Source organism: Alosa pseudoharengus, unplaced genomic scaffold (genome assembly GCF_046254945.1).
Source record: "Alosa pseudoharengus isolate Yale_2024_CS ecotype anadromous, Long Island Sound unplaced genomic scaffold, YU_APseudo_1.1 YU_APseudo_1.1_scf_16, whole genome shotgun sequence".
NCBI lineage: Eukaryota > Metazoa > Chordata > Actinopteri > Clupeiformes > Clupeidae > Alosa > Alosa pseudoharengus.
This window is the reverse complement of record NW_027468630.1, coordinates 37,784,748-37,802,124: the sequence shown is the minus strand read 5'-3', so window position 1 is coordinate 37,802,124 and position 17,377 is coordinate 37,784,748. Positions and strand designations below refer to the sequence as shown.

The following is a 17,377-nucleotide window of genomic DNA, read 5'->3' as shown; positions in this document are numbered from 1 at the left end:
AGGAGTTACATGTGTCCTTTTTGGCTGATTGAAGACCAGGCATGCTGCAGCATTCTGAATCAGCTGTAATGATCTTACAACACAAGCAGGTAGGCCAGCTAATAGTGAATTACAATAGTCCAGCTTGGAGATGACCATGGCCTGAAGAAGTTGTGTGGAATCTTGTGTCAGATAAGGTTTGATCTTCCTAATGTTGTAAAGGCCCAGTAAATCCTGGAGGGACTGACAAGGAGTGGAATGAAAGAAAATTCTGTTTTATTACAAAAAACATCCATTCATAAGGCAAAAACTTGAAGAAAGGTAAAGTGAAAGTAAAAAACGAGCAAAATGAAACACTGAAAATACACTTACATCTTTCCTACTTTTACAGTGAAAAAACCTTTACTGAGCATGTATTAAAGGTTTGGGTGTCATATGAGAATAAGTCTACCACCAGTGTGCACAGCAGTCGTTCAATTGAAGATTAAGATGTTTTACTACTTTTGTTTTAACATTTAACAGACACCCTGCTTAATGATGGGAACAGTTAGTTACAATTATCTTATGATAAAGATAACTTGCTTAATATTGCTACCATGTCTGATTGTATAGGCTAAGCAAAAGTAAAAATGGGTAAAAAAAACAGTAACATTCATGTTACCAGTCCTTTGTGGAAATAAATCACAAATTGGTGAATCAACATAGTGTAGTATGGCTTTCTTACCACAAGAAATAAAAGCATAGTTTCTATAATAGCATTAAATGAGAGTAGTTATTCAACATGAAACCATATGAGTTACATTTCAAACCATCCCATTGATTGCCTCCACCCACTTCCTGTCTCTGGGAAGACCTAGTATTTTAAACCCACCCAAACACCTATACAAACATACAAATACATTTAAAACTTAAAAACTGAGAGCAAATCCAACATATTATTTATATCAAAACATACAATGTAAGGTGATTACATATGGAGGTCAAAAGGATCCTCTAAAGCTACTCCCATTTGCTGCAATCCATTCCTAAGCCCAACCTTCAGTTGAGTGTAGTCCGGTATCTCTGAGTACTTAAGGTTCATCACCTGACACAGGTACTCCTGTAATGCTCCTATAAGCACAAAACACACATGCAGTGTTGAACAAAAAAAGAAATACCTTAAATCAATAATCATTTTGAACCAACATTTGCACCATTAAAATTGTATTACTATAAAAACTATATTACTAGGGCTGTCAAACTGTTATTTTTTTATGATCGTGATAAATCACAGAATTTCTATAGTTAATTGCGATTAATTGCATATTTTATTACATGATTAAAATTCTATTAAACATTCCAGAGGTCCATGTTAACAATATAAAGCCATTTAACCAATGCATCTTGATTAGGAATCAAATGAAAGCAAAGAAAGTTACTTTATGAACTTAACTTTAAGACATTTGATTATTTCAAATAAAGATGTGCAGCGGGCCTGAGGCAATACATTGTATTCTTCAGAAATATAGCTGATATAAACTGAAATAAATGCTACAGCAGAAGTGCATGCATAAAATGTGCACACATAAAGGGCATAAACAAAAAATACTCCACATAGCCTATATTCATTATAGAGTTCAGTTGAAAATAAGGAACTTTTCATATTGAGAAATATGCAAAAGTGAATGTGCAAAATGTAGGCCTGCAGCACATTTCAATGAAGTGCAAACACAAAAAGCCTAGTCCATTAACTATGTTCAGTTCACGTGTAACAGTGTTGGAGTGTAAACAATGTTTAGCTCGTAGTAGATCATAGCTTAAACTTGAAGTGCTTCAGTAATATTTCAATTCCATGTGGACTGAGCCAACACTGGTGCCAAAATGAGTGCACTATCACTTGCCACGCACATCAGCGCTGAAGTTTTTAACTGGCAAACACTGGATTAACAACGGATTTCATAGAGTGGCGCAGACAAAATAGAACTGAATTGACCTGTCGCTAAGCTCCGCCCCCCATTGTTACCGTGTGAAAACTCGGACAAACAAACCAGACTTGATTAGAAATACATTGTGGACAATGGCAGCTGACAGTATATGAAAGCAGGCTTTGAGGACGTTTTGGTCGATAAAATATTTACTTTCCTCCAGAAGCTATCAAAAGGGACTTAATTATGCTATTATATGGAGGGGTGTATTCAAAACTTTAGAATACATACAAGGTAACAAGCAGTTGTGGCGAGTAGCCGTGCAAATCACTGTGCAAAAACCACTAACGTTAATGCTAGCTAGCTAGCTAGTGGAAGATTGATACTAAGATATGTTAGGTTACTTTAATATTTGATGTAGTAAGAATATAGTAGTTGGTTAATGAGTATTTTCATCTTGGGATTTAACAGGGAACCTGTGCCCACGTTGTTGGCTTAGTAGCTAGCCTACATTACGTCGAGCTGTTGCAAACGCGAGAGACGTCCTGTAGGCTACTGTTGATGAAAATATACCCCGTTTTCTAGCCTCTTGGGGTACCGGCTATCAGTATTACACGTCCCCCATGCAAAACGTTTGACCATGGTTATTCGTCAGGGTTTTTTGAGTTAATAAACTCCATAAATAACCATTAATTTGTCATTTTATGCCTTATGATTTTTCTTAAACAAAGGGTGCATTTACACTGCAGGGCTTGATGCACAGTTCCTAATTTTTTTGCATTTATCTGATTTTTTTGACTGCCTGTTTACATTTATAGCAGCTGACCTAAAATGGAAAATCATGGAGAAGCCAAACACCTGGAATGAACAACACCAAAATCGGTTGCCAAAACTAAGGGAAATATCGTCTGGAAGCCTACTAGCAGATGTGAATGTAGCAATCCAGCATATCCCTACAGAAACTATCACGGAGACCAACAACCTGATATACATCACAGCAACAGTGATCCTTGAGATGCTGGGCCGGAACATAAGGGCCAATAACTACAAGGAGCAGTAACCGCCAGGGAGAAGAAGGTTGGAGGCTAAGGCAACATGGAGGGAGGTTAGCCAACTGTCAGAAATGGAGAAAGGGTGCAGACAGAAGAAGGGTGAAGCAGGAAGGGTTACCTAAGAAGTACAACAAGCTGTCAACACTTGAGGACTTGGAGACTGCAAAGCAAAAACTCACAGCCCTGGCCACCTGTCTGAAGAGATACACTAGAGAAGCAGAAGTCAGGAGAATAAACCAGATGTTCTTAACCGTTCCATTCAGAGTGCACTTTCAGTGGCAGGGTAACAACAACAGGGAACACCAAAATTTATTAAAAATGACATTCGAATTTTCCCTCATAGATAAACACATGTATTCGAATATATTTGAATATCTATGCCAGGGATGGGCAACTTTGATGATAGAGAGGGCCACAAAATGTTCTTGTCGCTGTCAGAGGGCCAGATGTGACCGCGCACGTCCACCAGTGGGATATCAGGAATCAGGAGTATTAAAAATATATACAGTAGGCCTAGCCTATGTCTGTACGGTTTATTAAACATGCATTAATTTAATATTTTCTATACTCAAATGCATTTTTAATATTGCTTCTATTCACCAATGAACTTGAAATAAACTAAAAAATATTACACATTCACAATAAACCTTTTTCCCACTGTAAAGGGTAATAGTGACTCTTGTAAAAAGGCTCTGTTGTTGCATCTTTACCAGGGTTCCCAGTCTAAGTCAAATGTAAAATTCAATGACTTTTCCTTGACAAAAATCCTGAATTTCCATGACCAATCGGGAAAAAAAAAAAAAAAAAAAAATCAGGTAGGGCTAACTACAACCACTCAAGCATATCTGGACCTATTCACAAACCACTTTTTGTGGCATTTCGCGTCGCGATGTTTTGAAATCCTATGCGGCTACAGGAGCTTCCAAATGCGAGGGAACAATTTTGCGCATAACTAAGGGATGCAATAACGCCACCAACAACCAAAACTACTCATTGTCAACATGTAAATTAAATTAAATGTTCTCCTCTTTGCAAACGTAGGCATAGGTATATGGTGACTAATAATGTTGCAAAGATACTGCATCAATCCGTATGTTTCATTAGGCTACTAGGCTATTTTTTTCTTATTCATTTAGGCTAGGCCTTTCTATTAGGTGTTTGGAATCATTCCCACGTTACAATCATCAGCCAATCAAGGTGGACACTTCAGTCAAGCTTGTGTATGAGTAATGACGTCATCCACAGCAACGAAGACTCATGAGGAGGGAAGTGGCAGTGTTTTTTTGTGCGTCTGCAGAAGTCAGCCAAATATGAGGTGACTGACATGCGATTCTCTGTGCTTAATGAATATATACATTATTCCCAAATCACAAAATAATGGTTAAATATTACTGATGATATTTCATTGTTATTTAAGAACATGCAGTGCGCGTAGGGCACCAAAAACATCTTGCTCGTAAAAAATCATCATACCGCATATTGTGGCGGGTCTGTTATTTAGCCTACTTACTGTAGGCTGCGCAAACCACAGGCCTTTATTTTGAGCAAGCATGCATTCGAGGCAGGCCTTTATTTCATAAGGCTTCTGTTGAAGAATTTTATGTAAAGCCTGCGCTAACAGTTGTCCTCCTGCCCCCGCCACAACAGCTGTGTGAGCGCGTCCCTGGATAGTGGCATGCTCACACCAGTGGCGGCCGGTGGTTAAAAAAATAACGGAGGAAGAAATGTCCGCTTGATTGGTGTTAGTGGCAAATGTAAGTTTGTGATGGTGTTGGTGGCATATGTGAACGAATATATAGGCCACCTACCCAGACACATTTATAGCAGCAGAATGTACTATGTAGCATTTTAACTGGCAATGTTGTGCAATAAATGCTGTTCTGACATTCTTAGGGGGGGGGGGGGGGGGTCTGACCTAAGGAGCTAGGCTAGCATGCAGTAGCCAGAAAAGTTGTGGGTTCAATTCTTGGCTTCCACCATTGTGCATTTGAGCAAGGCACTTAACTCCAAACTCCTCCAGGGACAATAGACTTTGTAATATAATTTAAATATACAAGTCACTTTGGATAATAGTGCTAAATTAATAAATGTAAATGTAAATAAATGTAAATTTAGGTCTAGGAAGCCAGGGAAGATATGTAGGTCTAGTTATGAAACACTGTTTTCCTGATGTGCAAAATTATGAAAAGTCTGGAGGTTTTGCTCAATGTAATACATTTGCAAAAAAGTCTATAATACTAAAAATAGACACTTGTTTTATAAAACCATGTAACTATTGACCATTAAAAATAGACCTTAAAAGTGGTTATTTGTAACATGCTAATGTTTTTAAAGCCAAATTGCTATTATTTAAAGACAGGTTGTAATAGCTAAGTGGGAATTTATACTCGAAAGGCAAATGTTATTGAAGACGTCATTAAAGGAATGCATCATGGTCTGAAACATTCATTAACAATGTAACCATCCAAAGATACAGTTAGAACGGTGAAAACAAGAGCATATTAACAACAAGAACATCATTTAAAAAATTGTTTAGTTGAGGCATAACTTGGATGATTATAACAACCTATAACTATCCGAAAATGTTTTTATCACCAAATCCCTGAACTGTCCACGTTTGTGACAGACCAGTGCTAACGTTACCAGTTAGTCACGAGTAGGCTATTTGTCATACTAGCCTACGTAGCATTCAGTTGCCTACACTAGCCTTTACCATCCTTCATTTTTGGTCTTCCTGCTTTGATCCTAACTTTTGCACTGTATTTGAATGTATAAAAGATGGACTTTGCCCTCTGATTCCATTGTACTGTTTATTTCAGGAGCAAAAAAACAAGCTTTCCGTTCAACACAAGATTCTTAGTTGTATGACTGCAGACAACGTTCTTGCTTGCAGAGCAGCTACCTGCTCATTAGTTCACCGTTGCCGCTAAAAACAGCACCCCCTATCGCAATTGAAAATTACTGTACGGAGGAGCTACCTCCCTTGGCCATTGAAAACGATGTGATTCACGAGCCGCTGGGGTCCGAGGCGTTTATAATGGACTTCAATGAGGGGCTTGAGGAGGAAGCTCCTCCATACAGTAATTTTCAATTTCGATAGGGGGTGCTGTTGGCATTTTGACCTAGGGGAACGATTTTGTTCATTTAAAGTGTTCAAATAGTAATATATTAACAGTAATTTATCAGAATAGTAATTTACTTTATATATTTTTTATTTTTCTCTGAAATTTTAGGGAGGGTGTTCCTCCCTTTCCTCAATGAAGGAGCCTCCTCTGGCTCACACGTTATGTCTCCTTGCAAACTTGATTATAGCGAAACCATTAATGAAAGCAAAGCAACAATTTACGTCTTCATAAAATAACAACTTGCCAGATATGCCTTCATGGACAATAACGTAGACAGCAAATTAAGATATTTTTTCATTTTGTGGAGCGGCACGGTATCAAAAGCAGATTTCGATTTTCGTTAACCAAAGTCAAAGTCAAAGTCAAAGTCAGCTTTATTGTCAATTTCTTCACATGTTCCAGACATACAAAGAGATCGAAATTACGTTTCTCACTATCCCACGGTGGAGACAAGACATATTTTACCAATTTTAAGTCCACAGACAAACATAACATTCAAGTAAACAAAAAAGTAAGTAAATAAGTAAATAAGATAAAAAAAATAATGAAAAAATAAGAGCAGCAAAATTTGGTTGAAATTGTGCATAGACAGTCAATAAAATAAAATACTAGTGCAAAGTCAGGCCAGTAAGAGGCTGAGGTAGTTCTGTTTGACCTAAGTAAGAAATAAAGTGGCATAGTGGTGCAAGTTATGTAAGAGCAGCAGAAGTGTTGTGTTTTCAGGACAACAACAACAAGTTGCAAAGTGTACAAGTGTGCAAGTGGAGTGGTGCAGGCGGCCATTTTGGTTCCAATGTCCAGGATGTTATGTAGCTGAGGGTGGAGGGGGGAGAGGAGGGAGAGAGTTCAGCATCCTAACAGCTTGGTGTATGAAGCTGTTGGTGAGTCTGGTAGTGCGGGAGCGCAGGCTTCTGTACCTCTTCCCAGAGGGCAGTAGATCAAACAGATTGTGAGCGGGGTGACTTGCATCACTCACAATTTTGGTCGCCTTGCGGGTGAGGTTGGTGGTGTAAATGTCCTTCAGGGAGGGGAGTGAAGCACCAATAATCCTTCCAGCTGTGTTCACTATGCGCTGCAGGGCTTTCCTGTTGTATTCAGTGCAGCTTCCGCCCCACACAGCGATACAGCTGGAGAGGATGCTCTCAATGGTGCCTCGGTAGAATGTGGTCATGATGGCTGGTGGAGCACTTGCTCGCCTGAGTTTCCGCAGGAAGTACAGGCGGCGCTGAGCTCTCTTCGCCAGTGATGCTGTGTTGGTGGTCCAGGAGAGGTCTTCACTGATGTGCACCCCCAGGAATTTGGTGCTGCTCGCTCTCTCCACCACAGCACCGTCGATGGTCAGTGGCAGGTGTTGGGTGTGACCTCTCCGGAAGTCAACAACAATTTCTTTGGTCTTGCTGACGTTCAGCAGGAGGTTGTTGTCCCTGCACCACGTGGTCAGATGGTCGACCTCCAACCTGTATTGAGTCTCGTCGCCCTTGGTGATGAGACCCACCAGAGTTGTGTCGTCAGCAAATTTCACTATGTGATTGTTGCTGTAGGTTGCAGTGCAGTCATGCGTCAGCAGGGTGAAGAGCAGCGGACTGAGCACGCAGCCTTGGGGGCCCCCTGTGCTCAGTGTGATGCTGCTTGAGGTATTGTTGCCAACACGTACTACTTGAGGCCTCTGACAGAGGAAGTCCAGTAGCCAGTTGCAGAGGTAGGTACTGAGTCCCAGTTTGTCAAGTTTGCAGATGAGTTGTTGTGGTATTATGGTGTTGAATGCAGAACTGAAGTCTATAAACAGCAATCTCACATATGAGTCTCTTTTTTCCAGGTGGGTGAGGGCTGGGTGGAGGGCAGAGCAGATTGCATCCTCTGTAGACCGTTTGGCTCGGTATGCAAACTGGAAGGGGTCCAGGGTGGGGGGGAGAATGGATTTGATATGTGACATGACAAGCCGCTCAAAGCACTTCATGATGATGCGTGTCAGTGCCACAGGGCGGTAGTCATTGAAGCAGGATGGAGCAGTTTTCTTCGGCACAGGTATGATGGTGGCAGCTTTGAAACAAGATGGGACGATGGCTTGCTTTAGGGAAGTGTTAAAGATGTCTGTGAAGACATCCTTAAGCTCCCCTGCGCAGTCCTTCAGCGCACGACCAGGGATGTTGTCTGGACCTGTTGCCTTACGGGTGTTGATAGCAGAAAGTGTCCTCTTCACACTGTCGGCAGAGAGGCACAGGGGCTGCTCATGTAGAGGGGGATGGGTCTTCTGTGGGCAGGTGCTGTTTTGTGCTTCAAAGCGAGCAAAGAAGCGGTTCAGGTTGTTGAGCAGAGGGATGTTGCTCTCGCAGCTCTGTGGCGCGGGCTTGTAGTCCGTGAGGGCCTGAATGCCCTGCCATAGGCTTTGTGCGTGACATTGTGCGTGACCACTGTGTAACCAAGCCTTATGCCATACCCAAGTAGCCTAAATCGAGGTAATTTTTAATTATGCATGATTTATTTTGTTATTGAATTCATAGGCTGGGAGAGCGACTCACAGTGGCTGAAAGTGGTACTAAAGTTTCACGCAGCTTCATGTCACGTAATGTGCGAATGAAGTGGCCATTTCAAAGTAATGCCCACTGTATCATCGTCTCCTTGGTCACTGGCGCCTTAATGCAGGGGATTACCTGGGCTTCAGCCCAGGGGCCTCCACCAATGAGGGGCCTCTTGAAAGTATTTAAAGACATCTAACAACACATAGTAAGAAGGATGTGTGAGAAAGAGGGAGATGATACAATGGAAACAATACCCCCACGCACTTTGTTTACACTGTCAATTGTGAATCCAGGGTAGCCATGTGAAAAACTAAGTCTTCCAAGGTTTCATGAATGAATTATATTTGGTAAAAAGGAGGAAAGACTTAGGGTTGCCACTCTCCTTGTAACAAAAGGGTTGAAGACAAAGGATACTATTACAAATCTTATTAATTGTATTAATTGACAGTGATCTAAATTTCAACAGCCACATGAAAGCGATAACTAAATCAGCTTTTTACCACCTCAAAAATATTGCCAAACTCAGAGGGCTGATGTCAAAATATGACTTAGAAAAACTCATTCATGCATTTATCTCCAGCAGGGTTGATTACTGCAATGGACTGTTCACAGGCCTTCCTAAAAAGACTATTAAACAGCTTCAGGTGATACAACATGCAGCAGCTAGGATTCTAACAAAAACTAAAAGAACTGACCACATTACTCCAATTCTTAAGTCCTTGCACTGGCTTCCAGTAAGTCACAGAATTGACTTTAAAGCACTATTGCTTGTTTATAAATCAGTAAATGGAGCAGGACCTAAATACCTATCAGACATGCTTCAGCAGTACACACCTTCTTGTCCTCTCAGGTCCCAGGTGAAGAACCTGTTAGTAAAACCTACTGTTAGAACTAAACATGGTGAAGCAGCTTTTAGCTGCTATGCGGCTCAGCTGTAGACCAACTTTTGGATGGGTCATTCCACGTCAATTCAACCAGGGCCCACGCACTTAGGTCTCAAAAAATTCTGAAAAAATGACTAGGTGTACCTATGTTACCAAATTGGTAAATTGGTGTTTTTAAAAAGAAGGGATCGTGGAGAATAAAGAAACACATATTTAAAAAATCTTTGTATATTCCCACAAGGTGTTTGGTTGCTCTGAAAATGAAAACCAAAATGATTTTTCAGACTTGTTACTGTTTTTTCAGGCTGTTACGACCCTGAAGGGATTTCTTTTTTGTTCATTGCTTTTTTGTGAGTGTTTCTACAAAAAGGCCCCAACTGTAGCCAGTTTTAAATCTAGACTTAAGACCAAACTGTTCTCAGATGCTTGATAATTATTCTACCTTGTCTTTTATTACTTTTTTTTACTACTTTTGCCTTTGTTTTTGCTTACTAATTATTCTTTATGTTTAAGTGATTTTACCTTGTGTTTTATATTTTCTTTTTATTATGATCTTTACCTTTTGAAATATTCTTTGACTTTATTACACGGCTCTTCACAAGGCAAGGAGAACGCTCCATTGACTTGAATGGGATTTCCCAAAGTTCTAGCGGTCATTATTTCCGAGGAAAGGACCTCTGAAAAAAATAATGACCGCTGTCAATGGCAACGGAGTTTGTGCTTCTAATTCAGGTATTTCATATCACTACGCAAGGACTGGAACTTCATTCAAAAGTAAAGGCAAACGGTTGATCAGACCAAAGAATGTTTGATTCAAGTTCAGCGTGTGTTGTTGCAAACTATTTGTTTCAGCAAATGCCGCGATGAACGGTAACAAATAGGCTAGGCTATGTAGGCTAAAGTCATATCGTGGGGAGTTTATTATTGCGTTTTGGCAAGTAGCCGTGTAATAAGTGGAATAATGTATAGAACGCCGGTGATTATTGGAAAAATAAGTCCCTTGAGGGCGGAACAAGACCCCTCTGCTGTGCGTCGGGGTCCGGTTCGCCCTGTCGGGACTTATTTTCCCAATAATGACCGGTGTTCTATACATTATCCCTTACATATTGCCCTTCTATGCTTTTATTTGTTATTATTGTTTGGTTTTGTTTATGTAAAGCACATTGAATGTCCTCTGTGTATGAAATGCGCTATATAAATAAACTTGACTTGACTAATAATAATAATAATAATAATAATAATAATTAATAATGAAAATAAACGGCAGTGTCCGTATTTGCGGCGTCATTACTCTGGAGCTAGCCTACCAAATAACTGAGCACATCACACTGCTACAATGACATCAGTGCAGAGGCCCCCTTTGTCTTCTCTTCTGAAGTGTAACAAATGTAACAATATCCTAATAAATCTCAACGGGTGTAGAGGAGAGGCTGAAACTGACAAACTGAAAACCTCTGGAGATAACGTGGGTAGGTTAGAAGCAACAATATAATGAATGACGTGGATTCCTGCAACTGTCCATGAAAACATAAGGCATAGCAGGTAAATATCATAGCAAATAGCTTGGCTTGAAAAACAGTTATTTCACTTGTCTCACTGGAATGAATGCAGAACATGGGCTGTTGCGCAAAGAAATGAATTAGTGATCTGCATCTCCATTCACCAAAAGCTATGTTTGTGCTAGCCCATTCGCACAAATAATATGTTTTCTCTATTGTTAACGTGAGATATTTCTCCATGTAGGGTAGTGTCGGGCAGTGAAGTGATAATACATACTAAGCAGGGTTTCCCGCAGGAAATGTGTTTGGGGGGGGGGGGGTTGGGTGGGGGGTTCTTGTATCGGTTGCCGTCGGTGGGGGGGTGTGGGTGTTGGTTGGTGTCTTGTTTGTGCGATACACTACAGACTGTATATTTAACAATTATTTATTAAACACTACATTAAATAAATAACCAGCTTCTCAAAATAACAGTTAACAAAGAACAAAGTAACAACACCAGACAAACTATACAACAGTATACAAATATTTCAAAATATTTGTGTAATTTGTGCAATTTTAACAAAGACTATTAATAATAATATCATAGCAAATAGCTTGGCAATGAAATAATATCATAGCAAATAGCTTGGCAATGAAACAGCTTGAAAAACAGTTATTTCACTTGTCTCACTGGAGTGAATGCAGAACATGGGCTGTTGCGCAAAGAAATGAATTAGTGATCTGCATCTCCGTTCACCAAAAGCTATGTTTGTGCTAGCCCATTCGCACAAATAATATGTTTTCTCCATTGTAAACGTGAGATATTTCTCCATGTAGGGTAGTGTCTGGCAGTGAAGTGATAATACATAAGCAGGGTTTCCCGTAGGAAATGTGTTTGGGGGGGGGGGGGGGGTAATTGTATCGTTTGTAGTGCTGCCACATACGACTAATTTTCTAACGACTAATCTTTCGCCTAATTTTTCGATTAGTCGACTAATCTAAACGACTATTTTTTTTTTTTAAATCAAGTGTTTGTTATTTTGTTGTGTACGTTTTATTTTGAACTCAACTAAAGGGAAAACGTAAAATATATATCACCCTACTTTTGTTAGAAGCTGTATTACTGTAAGTAAACTGTTCAAAAACATTATGTATTAAAAAAAAAACACCCATTTAAAATGCTACCTTCAGATCTACAGTAATGTCAGACCTTTGATAGACTTTATTTGCATGCCAGTGTTGCCATCGACATAGACAACTTCTTTGACCTGAGGCCTGGTCATGGCATACTTTGGGGTCATAGGGCCCACCTACATGAACCCACCCCCCATCAAATTATCATTATATCACATCACAATTATTATTGTTATGCTATATTGTTATACATGCACTTCAAAGCAGCCAGTGTTTAAAGTGCTAACATTGTTCACAAAAAGTTTGAAAACATGCACATCAGAGGACTGCTTTACTAATGTAAAATATAATTAGAATAGTTCCATTGCTTTTGCATGGTTGCATGATAAATACTTCTCAAAACAACAGCAATTATATGGGTGTCATCGTTTTGGGATGTTTCCCTCATGCAAGCATCATATACTGGTAGGCAAATGGAAAGAATATTTACATATTTAATTATGCCACAAGCTTTTGGCCACATTATTCAAATTTGACTATACAATACTCTATATAGTGTATTACAGTCTGTGCTCTGTTTTTATGGAAGTTGCATAAACCCACATTGTTCTATTAAATGTAGTTTCATAATTAAATAGCTTTCCAATAGGTTGAATTGGAGATTTGCTACCAACATTATCAAGTGGTTTCAGTTTCTCTCGCGCATTGAATGAACGCTCATACCACCACTTAATTGTATGCCTCTATGTTTGATGACACCAAATTAGCAAGTAATTCATACTGATTGCAGAAAAGTTTGTTTTCTTTTTCTGTCGGTCCGCGGTTCCTTGATCAATTGCGCAGCAAATTATCAGACGAAGCCCCGGGAATAATTTCACTCCGCGGCTCCGGACCAGCAATGTCCACGTTACGGCCGGTGCTGGTCCGCGCGGCCCATAGTTTGAGAAACGCTGGACTTTGAAAGGCGACAGGAGTTGAGGACTTTGCAAATGAGCCTAACATCAGCATGTTCAAAACAAGTAGGCTACACGCACTTTGCGCGTCTTACCACATAGGTTACTTGACTTTATCAGTTGGCTTGAACGCTAAAAAAATATGCGTCGTGACTTATTGACCATGGGAAATGACGCGCACCTTGATTGTTGATATCACGGGCGGCGGCATGTTCGGTTTAACGTTTTTGAATGAATTACAGTAATGACACGCCGTTGCGTTGTCAACGTGAGACACTTCACTTCATTTATTTCAATTTCCACAATAGGCTACTATATTAGTAAGAGTCTGGACTAGCGTAACCTACTAGCTTAGCTCCCCCCACTTAGCTCTGCCTAATAATTAATTGCGCTGAAAGCAGGCAGGCACGCAGCTTTGCTGCTGGCGTTAACACTTGCGTGCATAGTGGGGTTTAAAACATGCCAAAGTCTTAGTAGCCTGTTTAGCATCCAAAGACAGTCATTGTACTTTTCAAGAGTTAATAACATAGAGTTAATATAACATTACAGCCGTGTGAGACCAAAAATAAATAGGCGGTCAATAGTAAAACGACTCTTCGACTAAAAAAATTGCCGTCGACTAATTTTCATGGTCGGTTTAGGTCGACTAAGTGCGGCAGCACTAATCGGTTGCCGTCGGTGTCGGTGGGGGGGTGTGGGTGTTGGTTGGTGTCTTGTTTGTGCGATACACTACAGACTGTATATTTAACAATTATTTATTAAACGCTACATTAAATAAATAATCAGCTTCTCAAAATAACAGTTAACAAAGAACAAAGTAACAACACCAAACAAACTATACAACAGTATACAAATATTTCAAAATATTTGTGTAATTTGTGCAATTTTAACAAAGACTATTACAAACTACAGAACAAGTGCAAAAGAAAGTGCAAAACAACAAAATGTGCAAATGTGATCAGTCACTACTTATGGCAGAGCTGACAACTACCATTTTTTCAAGCCATCCTCCTTGGCTTTAAAAAGATCATTTCAAGGGCCCTTTGGTAATTGCACTGTTTTACTATTGGACCATTAATGCTTATCTTCATGCAGGCTGTCAGACTGTTGACCTGCAGCCTGTTCCGCAAGTCTGTCCTGATCTATACACCGAGAGTGAATGAAGTTTAGATCATTTTATAGTTTTGTGTAATATGGATGGAATTTGAGCGCGGAGTGCTTTTTAATTTAGAGGCCGGAGTGGCCGCTCTGTTCCGCTCCCATACCGCTCACACCACGAGTCTGAGGCATGCCCACTAATAAAACCAAGACCGTTAAATTTCAAAGATATTGGCCATATAGCCTAAGTTCGTTGATGGGGATGGAGTTAGCTAAATAATTTAGAAAGCATAAGCGTAGGCACGGATGGGCCTGGATTGTCAGTCTTGCGCGTCCGATTAGTCAACACTGTGCTGAGAGCAGGTGGCTGTTTACTCGGCCGCTCAAATTCGCGTCAGGTCAATTTAGCTCCCTGGTCCCAAAGAACTAAGAGCAACGGCAATATATTTCACTCAGAATTTATTTTAAAAGACTGCAACACTGATAGTGCAACAACAAACAAGCTTGGCAACGTCAACTAAAGGGATCAGTCGGGATTAATTGCCAAAAGAACGAAAATGAATAATAAATTAAAACACAAATTGAAGCAACAACTTGATCATTGGACAACCCTACCACTAAACCTTTCCATAGGCCTGCAATGTTTAAGACATAAAAAGTGGAATATGAACGCATTTCATCACACCTGACAATTAAACAGAGCTGTGGCTGTTCGCGATTTGACTGATTCTTGAGAACGAGGAGCGAGATATTTGCACCGCTCAGCTCTGCTCACTAGCTCTGATTCGGAGGTATATCACATATGTAAAGATTATAAAATCTGATTATTTTTCGATTCATGACACGTTTCTTCTTATTTTTAATGCGTTCTGCGGAGAAGGGAGATTGGCGTTGGTCACGGTTTGGAATGAAAGGGAGAAAACAGGACAGCCTAACAAGTAGCCTAACAGGTTTTTTTTTTTTGACGACGTAGTTAAGGCGGCAGGCTTGTTTTGCCAAGGCGGCCGCCTTGACTGCAAAGTTCTGCGGGAAACCCTGCATAAGGTATCCTATGTTCACGTCACATGAGCCAGAGCTGCTTGCTCTTCGTGAAAGGTATTTTGGCCCTTCCCAAACTGCATTAAAATGTTATGTTTAGCAGACAGAATTTCAAAAAAAGCCAGTCCCTCAAAAACCTCCTCCATAGCCCAGGGGCCTTAGGTGGTATTAAGGCGCCCCTGCCTGCAGCCTTGCGTGGGTTCACATTTGCAAGGGCCTTTTTGACAGCTGTGGACAGTTAAAGAGTCTATCCATTCACTGGTAGCTTGAATGTCTGTGCCTGTGTGGTGTGTTTGGCCTCAAAGTGAGCATAGAAGGCATTTAGCTTGTCTGGTAGAGAGGGGTCATCATGGTTTGTCCACACAGGAGGCGGGGACTTGTAGTCAGTGGTCGCTATTGAGTTTTTGTGCATACAGCCTCTTTTCATTCTTGATTCCCCAGGACCGTTCTTTGCCAGTGTATATAGTATCAAGTAGAGGGGCTCCATATGCATCCTTAATGTTTATGTACAGGTCTCGATTGTTTCCCCCCCTGGTTGCAATGTCCACATGCTGGTGAAATTTAGGCAGAACAGATGTGAGACTTGCCTGGTTGAAGTTGCTGGCTGCTTTGTGTCGGGGTGCTTTGTCTGCAGCACACAAATGTTGTTGTAGAGCTCTGACATTGCTTCTTTGACGTCAGCGCTCGGTGGTACATAGACAGCCAGTATCGAGACTGCCAGTATGAAGTCAGCTCCCGCGGCAGGTAAAAAGGTTGGCACTCTTATAATTAATAGATCTAGGTGGGGTGAGCAGCAAGAAGTCTTTTGAAAGACTGGTGTTGAGCCATTTTTAAAACACTAAGGCCCGGATGTACAGAGAAAGCGCTAATACCGAGTTTTTCTATGTGCAGAAAGCAAACGCTGTGCTTTGCCATATTGCATGGAATTTACCAAGCTTCACTTCATTACGTAAACAGCGCTCATCACTGTCCGTCCCTGCCCCCTCTACAACTCTAATTGCATGCCCACAGCTGAACCACAAGCGCAGTTGAATAGAGTTAACCAATTGCAACAATAAAAAAAATCAAAGTTTAGCGATCATACATGATAATAAGACATCAAGCAGCAACATACAGAGTAGGCCTAGTAGTTCTACTAATCTACTTATGATACTATTTACTGCACGTAGACTAGGGCTATGACTTAATACCCAAGTTCAGCAGATTGGGAAGTGTATGTCGTGAAAGTGAAATATGATATTAGAAAGGCAAACAAAAGTTAAGGCTGCTTTTGACATAGTACAATGAAGAAAACCGATGCTCTGAACTGATTCAACTGTCTCTAAAAGTTTCTCTACTTGACGCATTTAACTGCAATTTGGATTACACCTGCTTTTAACAGCTTTTTTCTGCTGTTTTCATACATATGGCGGAATACCTAATCAATCGCTATTAGCACTTCTCCCCTGTGTTTACGCGATACTCCCACTTTCCCCTGACCCTCCTATGAATGCATATGCATGACACGGAAAAGCTCAAATAGCCATTCTCACCTCCCGTGACAGGCAGTCTGCGCTTTTTCCTCAGTGCGGCCTGTTTGTACATACCTCGCCATGTTTTAACATGCACGTTGCAAATCAAATACGCCTGCAGTGGGCGCAAAAACTTAAGTACATCTGGCCCAAAGAAGGCTCGACACAACGTCAAACTTTGCTTGAAGTATCACCAGGGTCTCTACACATGAACTTGAGCATTGAGAACATTGTTTGTGTACACACAGTTCACATCTTTACATGTAGGTGGAATACAACTTTCAAAAACACACTTCCAAGTATGCTTCGATGGTTTCTGGCAAAGATATTCTTTCATTGTATTGTGAGCAAAAGCACTCACCTGGCACCTTTTCTGTTCCAAAACACTGATGCAGAAGATGAGAGAGATCTTTTAAGCACCTACAGACACACACAAAGAGTCGTAGTGTATTTACCTTGGTGAATGCTCATGCACTTCAGTTGAAATCTAGCATTAGGGCTGTAACGATACACCAACCTCACGATTTGGTTTGTATCATGATTTTTGACCTACTGTTCGATACGAACCTCGATTTGTCTTTTTTTGGAGGGGGGCTAGACATTTTATTAAATAACATTTCAATAGCCTATCTTAAAACACCAGAGGATTACAATATAATATATAATATAATATATCTGTATTATTTTATATCCTGATATAAA

At 40.4% G+C, this 17,377-nt stretch overlaps 1 protein-coding gene across 4 annotated transcripts in view; it reads right to left on the bottom strand.

Annotated features, from left to right (window-relative positions):
• Window positions 1-233: 233 nt before the first annotated feature.
• vrk3 (VRK serine/threonine kinase 3) overlaps window positions 234-17,377 on the bottom strand; it is a 118,474-nt gene continuing 101,330 nt past the window's right edge. For all 4 annotated transcript variants that reach the window (XM_076287940.1, XM_076287941.1, XM_076287942.1 and 1 more), the window contains exons 14-15: window positions 17,037-17,095; window positions 234-1,089 (exon numbers count right to left, since the gene is read on the bottom strand). In XM_076287940.1, the coding sequence (XP_076144055.1) occupies window positions 947-1,089; window positions 17,037-17,095 (202 nt within the window). In that variant the 3' untranslated portion in view covers window positions 234-946. The remainder of the gene's footprint in view (window positions 1,090-17,036; window positions 17,096-17,377) is intronic.